An 8708-nucleotide genomic window follows, 5' to 3' on the forward strand; every position below is an offset into this window, starting at 1 on the left:
CCAGCAAGGTCCAGGAAAGAGATCATTTTTCTGCAGTGAAGATGATCTAAGATCTGGCTTCCTTGCAAAGGCTGTTAGGCCTACGTTAACAGCTCCCATCATCCCACTCCTGATAGTGGAACAGGACAAGAACAGAACAAACTACTGCTCTTTTTTATTTCCTTCTTGAATCTTTCAGTGACATGTAGTTGTTTATTTATAACAGGAAAGCACCCTGCTAGCATTAGTGAACAGACGCAATGAAGTCAGTCAGGTCACAGAAGTTTTTCTTACGATGCAGCAAGGACGAGGACCTCTGAAGTCCAGATTCCAGATAAGCTGGAAGTGGATTCAAGCTGAAGCAAAGGATAGAGTTTCCTAATAAGGCCGTAGTAAGGATGACCGCTTCACCTGTCTTTCTACGAGATAAATGCCTACCCGTGGGCTGGTACTGGCTCTACCAGACTTGGGATCAGGTTTCAACAGTGGGAAGTATCTCACATACCCTGCCGTTCTTAGATGAGTTCAGGCTTTCCGCATATCCAAAATGATATGCATCAGTTCCTGCAAATCAAGAAGGTCTTGTCAGAACAAGCACATAGTTAATGTCTAGCCATTTGGAAGATGTGGAAGCTATGGAAGACAGTCGTTTAAGCATATTTTTGTAATATAAAATTCTAAGAAAAAGCATCACTGTGTGGCAAAAAGGGTTAATTTAAATGAAGAGGACAACAGTGGCTGCTCATGCTGTAAAGTGATATTTAGGTCTGTGTTCACATTTTTATTAAGTGGTACAGCAGTTAAAATGCACATTTAATGCTTGACTTATTTTTAATAATGCAGAAAATATATTACTAAAGCTGTAATAGTTTAATTTTAATGTCTTAGGAGCTACAAGTACATGTGGACCAGATTACAGAAATGGCGGCAGTAATGAGAAAAGCCATTGAAATTGATGAAAAGCATGGCTGTAAAGAGCAGGAACGTATCATTCAGCTTGAGGTAAGTATGAAATCAAACAGCAATGGCGGAAATAGCCTGGGAGTAAAAATTATCACAGTTATTTCTGTTGAGTTTCTCTCTTACAAGTTACTGAATCAGTCACTGACACTGCTGTTTTGTTACAGTTTCCTTGTTGGAGGTCCGCCAGGACTATTTTCCCCCCTTGAGCTTACTCTCAAGTCTTGCATAGGTGATACTTCACCAGAAATCAGTGATTTGTATATAAATACTGGCTTAGGCTTTCTCTCTTTCAAAATTTCTGTGAGTTTAGGAAGGAATACAATCCATCCTAATAATATACTAGGATGCAGATGATAATACTCACACCTTTGGCTTTTAAATATTACTGGGTTTTTGATAATAATTTTGTGCCTTTGGAGGGATTCTCAGTTGCTGGAGAGTCAACACTATTGCTCTTCGATTAAGTGCTAGCAAGGCAGTTTCATTATGGGACAGGCTGTGTGGAAAGAACAGGAGATTTTTTTGAAATGCAGCATTTGAACTTAATTACCCTTTTCTTACCCATCTTAGTGTTTTGAGATTTTTTTTTTTTTTATGCTTGTTGCCCATTCAGGAGAGCAAGAGGGTCAGAAACCTAATGTTCTTAGTGTTAGAAGGTAACAAGACTGCCTGACTGCAGCTCAGTATTTTAGTCCTTACACATATGTTTGGAGTAGAGTGGAGGTTGCTATTTGAGTTATCCTGACTTCTTTCTGGAGTTCTATTATATGCCTTTTTGTTTCTGTGGTTATAGCAAGAAAACAAAGGCTTGAGAGAAATTCTGCACATAACTAGAGAATCATTTCTGAACCTCAAGAAGGAAGATGCATCAGAGAGCACATCTCTGTCCGGATTAGTAACAAGCAGTGATTTGAGCCTGAGGAAAAGCTAAAGACTACAGAAGTCAACAAGCTTCGATTGCACACTTTACAAACGGAATATCAGGGGTCACTTGTCAAGCACTTGTTCCTGAATAGGGCACCAGCAAGTTAATGCATCTTAATCTCCAGTTTAGTGGCTTTTACACTATGTAAAATAAAGTTGGTATACTACAAAAATCTTAGCTGACAGATTAATTGCCATAGATCTAACATCAGTAGGAAATGGATTAATGCATTTACTGAATTGGAAATTATTTTTATATAAATTCATTTTACAGATAAAAGACAAGATTTCACATAATTTATATGAATTATTGCTCATACAAAGTTTCAGGTCACCTATTACATAGTAAAGGTGAGATTTAAAGTCTGATCTCTGGCTAAAAAGTAACTTAAGAAGATGCTTTGTGCATGATTCACATTATATATTTTCCTTTTGAGTAAGTTTTAAATAAATTCTCATCTTGCAACAAAACAGTTTAAAGGAAGGAGTACACAGGCAGCGTAAAACTTCAGGATTTTTGTTACTTAGCCATGGGGTATCCTGTTCAAATATAAGGCCAATTGTTTAATCAATGCTTTTGCAGTTGTTAAATTTTTTTTAATTGAACAAGATTCTTTAAATATGTACTTAATTGTATTTTTAAAACATGAAAAGAGCTGCTCCCTCTTTATTGCTTTCTGGAACAGAGATAGCACAGTATAATTCTGCCTTAGTTTTTACTTTTAGGAGGGAAAACAGGCTCAGTTCTCTGTAGATAAGAAGCCACATTAGTTCCGTCTGTTTCTTCTCCAATTGCCTGCCCAAACTTCCTAGCTGGGAAATGGCAATTTGAAAGCATCTGAACAGCAGCAGCAAAAAGTAGTTGGAGGAAGGAGGGAAAAGCTCTGTGGCAAAGTTGGCAGCCTGTATGCCTGCAATCAATAGTCTTAATTTTTCTTTCTGAAGTACAAATCATTGGAAAGGTAAGTTTCAGGTATGTCTTGCTTTTGCACTAGGAAGAGTTTCAATCTGCTATACTGACAAATAGACTGCTCACTTTAATCCTGAAATACTAGAAGTGAAAAGGAATTGGCTTTCCTGTATCAAAGTACAGCATCTATCATATGCAAATACAATAGAAGTGCTACACAAGACAGGCTTGTAGTAAAGGGGTGCCAAAGCAATTAATATTTGTCTTTTTGCCAGACTACAGCTTCTTGGTCAAGGCAGCAAGAACATTCCTAGTATTGATTTGTATCGTCACTTTTTGTCTAGCATGTTAATATCATCTTTACGTGGAAAGCATACTCAAAAGGAGCAGAATGAAAGCTTTCAACCACAGAAAACCATAGGTCTACAAATACCTCACACAGCTGAAATTTTTGACTGTTTGATAACTCGCCTAGCAAAATGAGTTGAACTCCTATTCTGAAATCAACTATTACTTAATCAGATTTGAATTTCAGTTAGAACGATGCAAAAAGAATGAAGCCTCAAGTACTTCTAAGTGTGCCAGCTTCCTTTGAGCCAGCACAGCTTCCTTGGGCGCAAGGTAAATGCGCCACAGGTCTAAGGGCGAAGTTTCAGTGCCCACTGAACTGATTTATAAGGGGGTTGATATTTTTGTTCTGTTTCTGTCAGTTGCTTCCCTCCTTCCTGTAGTGCTCTTAAGAGAAAAAAGGAAAGTGGTGGAAAACGAGTGTTTAGCAGAGACAATAAATGCTAGTTTTCAATTAACTAATTAATATGCTAGGAAATACACTTTCCTAGCGTATGAAGGACGGATAAGTCAAACTTTGAAAATTTTCACACCTTTTTTTATAAATGGAGAAACTCTACTTCTCTTTCCAGGGCATCTTAGCTTGTTTCTAGGCTTGGGAATGTATTGAGGACATTCATGTGCATGGAAAAAAGTTTTAACATTTCCAAACTCATTACACATCTGGGGGAAATTTTTGGGAAACATTTTAGTTCGAGCACAAAATAAGCTTGTCTGCTATTATTATCTGTAAAACCTTGCCAATGCATTTCTTCTGTAGCTTGTAAGCTGGTGACTTATCAGAAGCGAACTTTTTTTTAATTGAATGTTTTGTTGTTGCAAACTTATGAGAAATTTTGAATTCAGTTGAGTAAGTTATTCTTTTTACAAGGGTCTTTTCAGCCATTGGCTGATATCAGAGGCATTTATATCCATTTAATGCGGAATGCAGTTTCATGGCTGACTTTCTGGTTTGTCTTTCAAATACAATCTCCAGAGCTGTATAGCAGAGAAGGGCTGTTAGTCTGTGGCCATTCTTTAAGGTTGCTCTATTATGAAATAATGCTTGATTAGTGTTTATTTTTGTAAATTAAAAAATGTGACTTAATTTATCTAGTCTTCACGTTTTATATGTCTCCCCTTTCATTCCACTGACTTGATCACTTTAGGATTCTGAAGAACCTTCACAGTGTGTGGAGTGACTATTTTTCATTGCATACCTGTTATTTTTGTAATGCAGATGGCTTGAAAAGAATTTATGGCTAGAATTGTATACTGTACAGTAAACTTATTTTATCAATAAAGCTGACTGAAAATACAGATGTCTTCCTAATTAAAGCAAGGTACTGAATCTGAAGGGAGCCTTGTTGGTAACGTGAGAAAAAATACGTAAATTTGCCATTTACTTAGCTTATTTTTATACTTTAAGGCAGGCAGGCTGATTTCCAGTGCTTTTATTCATGTTGCTATGTACCAAAATAAAAAAAAAAATCCTCTGTAGAGTCTTAATTTTCTCTTTGAAAACTAAAAATGGTTTCTATACAGGCAGTTATTCATTTTTCAATTGAACCACTGGAACTGTTTATTAATACAGAGGAGGAGTAAGGATAAACACAAAGCAAGTCCGTAGGGCTTTGATTTGTGAATCAGGATGTATTTTGGTACATATAGGATGTGATTGTTGTGGGTTTTTCTTGCAGATTAAAAAAAATCACTTTGGCTTGGTTCAAGCTCTGGGTTCCTTTCTCTGTGATGTGTAAATGTGAATGGCAGCGGATTACATTCATATGTAAAGCTGAAAATGTAGTCTTTTCTGCACTTCCCCATGATTTTTCAGAAGAGAAATTTCAGTATCAAATTCTCTATTTAAAGATACAATAAATGTCAAGCTAAGTCACACAGCAGCACACATAGCAGCTATTTAACGGAGGTAAAAGTGAAGGGTAGCTTGAAACTGAACGGGGCTGTTTTGTATGCAAATTTTAAAATAGCTTTGGCTCTTTAATGTCACATTGGATTAGAAGATTATGTTAAAATGCAGAACTAATGGCACTGTTTTCATGCAGAAGTACATTTTCCAGGACCTCTGTGTAGGTAGCCCAAATAAGATTTACACTGGTCTAGGAAGTTTTCAGCTGGTAAACATTAAGCTTTAAAAGCACTTTTGCTGATTTTAAAAAAATTTCTGAATTTCCTATGTGAGTGTAAAATGTGCACTTGTTCTTTCTGGAGACAGTGATGTCTGCGTATTTGGGGTGTTTCACAATGACAGCGGTTACGCTGTAACTAGAACACTGTCGTGCTAGCCACAGTATGACAGGCTGCATGCAGTGACAGTGGCGAGATGGGAGAGCCAGAGAACTCCTATGGTGGAGGTGAAGGAATGCGGTAGAGGAGTAAGTTTTAATATTGGGCAACTTCTTTGTCAGCCTTTTCAACATCATGTGCTGTGGTCAGCTGCAGCGCAGGGAACCCTGCCCGACTGCAGCGTGGGGGACTAACCGCTCCCCTGCACCTCTTCCCCTTTAGCACGGGACAAGTTTTCCCGTGGTCTTTGTGAGGGGGAAGCAGGAGGTACAGACCTGTCTCAGGTTCTTGGCTTTTCTTTGGAGCCGAGACACATCAATCAAATGCCTCTGTGGATACGGCTATGAAAAGTCAGGATTCGCGCGGCTTCCCTGGGTGCACACATTTCATTTTAACCCAGACAGACACCGAGAGAGAGATTATACATCAGAGAGAGATTGCAGGTACCTCAACCGGGCAGTAAAAAGAATCTTTTGCATTGAAGTAAGTTTTTTTTTTTTTGCCGATTGCTGGTGAGGTTGAAAGAGGGAGGCAAGCCCCCCCCACCCCATATCGAGATCTACCACTGGCGAGGGACGAGAGGAAAGGGGTCCAAGAGCTGGAGAGCCCCGCTGGAATGCGGAGACAGACCCAGACCGTTCCCTGGAAGCAGGTTAAGCTGTGCTGCCGGGACAAATGCGGCGTTGGAGCAGTCATCTGAGGAACGCACAATCCCCCTCCCAACATACCGTGGAAAAGCAGATGTGCTGAGCTGTCCCCCGCGAGGGTGAGAAAGACTGGGCGAAAGTTTGCCGCGAAAGAGTTCGCTTTTGAACTGAAGTCAGTGATGTTAAAAAGACTGCGCCTCCCACCCCTTACCCCACCCCCCCACTCGGCTCTGACCACGTGGTGGGTTTTTGTTTGTTAAAACGGAGATATGGGACGAATGGGAGAAGTCTATATCTTTGTGTATATAGTTATTTATGTATTTATTAATACTTCTCCTTTTTCATCATATGTCCTATTTAAGTGATTGATTTACTGTTCTTATTGCTGCTTTGTGCATTAAATCAATTTTGTTTCACACCCTTAATCCAAAACCTGTTTTAATGGTTTTCATTACTTGATTGGGAGAAGCCCCATTGTCTATTACCAGCACGAACCTGTTCAACTCTTTTTGTTTAGCTCTCGAGGAGTTTACATTTCCCCGAGGCTATTTCAGTCGCAGGAAACCTTCTGGATCTTCTCAAACTGTGACACATGCCATTGGTAACACTTAAGTTCTGCCTCAAGCTATGTGCTGCCACCTGAGACCAAAAAAAAAAAAAGAGAAAAAGCCACGAGATGCAGTAGGAACACCTTTCAGCTGTAGGTGTCCAAAAGCTGCCAGCTGTCTGCACGATTGTCACAGAAGGCATTACAGAATCACTGAATGGTAGGGGTGACCATCTAGTCCAAACCAGTAGGAACACCTTTCAGCTGTAGGTGTCCAAAAGCTGCCAGCTGTCTGCACGATTGTCACAGAAGGCATTACAGAATCACTGAATGGTAGGGGTGACCATCTAGTCCAAACACATTCCTTGCCTGGGAGAAGCCCCATTGTCTATTACCAGCACGAACCTGTTCAACTCTTTTTGTTTAGCTCTCGAGGAGTTTACATTTCCCCGAGGCTATTTCAGTCGCAGGAAACCTTCTGGATCTTCTCAAACTGTGACACATGCCATTGGTAACACTTAAGTTCTGCCTCAAGCTATGTGCTGCCACCTGAGACCAAAAAAAAAAAAAGAGAAAAAGCCACGAGATGCAGTAGGAACACCTTTCAGCTGTAGGTGTCAAAAAGCCCTTCTGGATCTTCTCAAACTGTGACACATGCCATTGGTAACACTTAAGTTCTGCCTCAAGCTATGTGCTGCCACCTGAGACCAAAAAAAAAAAAAGAGAAAAAGCCACGAGATGCAGTAGGAACACCTTTCAGCTGTAGGTGTCCAAAAGCTGCCAGCTGTCTGCACGATTGTCACAGAAGGCATTACAGAATCACTGAATGGTAGGGGTGACCATCTAGTCCAAACCCCCTGCTAAAGCAGGGTCACCTAGAGCCGGTTGCACAGCAACACGTCCAGGCAGGTTTGGAACATCTTCAGAGGAGACTCCACAACCTCTCCAGGCAGTCTGCTCCAGTGCTCTGCCACCTTCAGTGTAAAGAGTTTCCTCTTGTGGCCTGTGGCCCCTTGTCCTGTCACTGGGCACCACTGAAAAGAGGAGACCCATCTTCCTGACGCCTTCCCTTTAGGATTGATAAGATCTCCTCTCAGTCTTCTCTTTTCAGGACTCTCAGCCTTTCCTCGTAAGAGAGATGCTCCAGTCCCCTAATCATCTTCAGAGTCCTCCACTGGACTTCTTCCGGTTCTTCCTTGTCTCTCTTGAACTGGGGACCCCAGAAGTGGACCCAGTACTCCAGATGTGGCCTCACTAGAGCAGAGCAGATGGGGAGAAGAACCTCCCTCGACCTGCTGGCCACACTCTTAATGCACCCCAAGATCTTACTGGCCACAGGGGTGGATTGCTGGTGGTCCACCGGGACTCCCGGGTCTTTCTCCACAGAGCTGCTTTCCAGCAGGTCAACTCCTAACCTGAACTGGTGCATGTGGTTATTCCTCCCCAGGTGCAGGACTCTGCACTTGCCCTTGTTGAACTTCATCCGGTTCCTCTCCAGCCTGGCCAGGTCTTCCTGAATGGCAGCACAGCCTTCCAGTGTGTCACCCGCTTTTCCCGTTTTTGCATCATCAGCAAACCTGCTGAGGGTACACTGTCCCTTCATGCAGGTCATCGATAAACGTGTTGAACAAGACTGGACTCAGTACTGGCCCCTGTGGAACACCACTAGCAACAGGCCTCCAACTAGATTCTGCGCTGCGAATCACGGCGATTGTCTCAGAGGGAATCCATTTAATTTGATGTGCAAATAAAACCATCACCTTATTGTCCTAGAAAAATGTATACACTTTCCTGTGCCTATCCCCAAACCAGCATCAACAAACAAATGCCTGTTGGTATTGCTTAAAGAGCAGAAAAGTAGGTTCTGTATAAAGTCAGAGGACTTTTACTAGGCTTCCCCTTCCAGAACACCAAGGTGTGCTGGGAGAACCCACGCCGCACACAGTGGTTTGGTACCACGTGTACGTACAGCCTCACGTATTGCTCATCCCACTTCTCATTTGCAATGCAGTTGAATTTCATCCTGATGACAGCAGAGCAGACTAATTGAAACAAAATTGTTTACCTTCCACGTGTTAAAATATGCTGCAAAATAAACCGAATC

General features: G+C 41.3%; 1 protein-coding gene across 1 annotated transcript in view; it reads left to right on the forward strand.

Annotated features, from left to right (window-relative positions):
- The window catches only part of FGFR1OP2 (FGFR1 oncogene partner 2), a 7072-nt gene extending 4885 nt beyond the window's left edge, over positions 1-2187 (forward strand). The window contains exons 4-5 of the mRNA XM_010138422.1: positions 868-981; positions 1736-2187. Coding sequence (XP_010136724.1) covers positions 868-981; positions 1736-1873 — 252 coding nt within the window. The 3' untranslated portion in view covers positions 1874-2187. The remainder of the gene's footprint in view (positions 1-867; positions 982-1735) is intronic.
- Positions 2188-8708: the final 6521 nt, after the last annotated feature.

The sequence above is a fragment of the Buceros rhinoceros genome, unplaced genomic scaffold (genome assembly GCF_000710305.1).
Source record: "Buceros rhinoceros silvestris isolate BGI_N320 unplaced genomic scaffold, ASM71030v1 scaffold8456, whole genome shotgun sequence".
NCBI classification, from domain to species: domain Eukaryota; kingdom Metazoa; phylum Chordata; class Aves; order Bucerotiformes; family Bucerotidae; genus Buceros; species Buceros rhinoceros.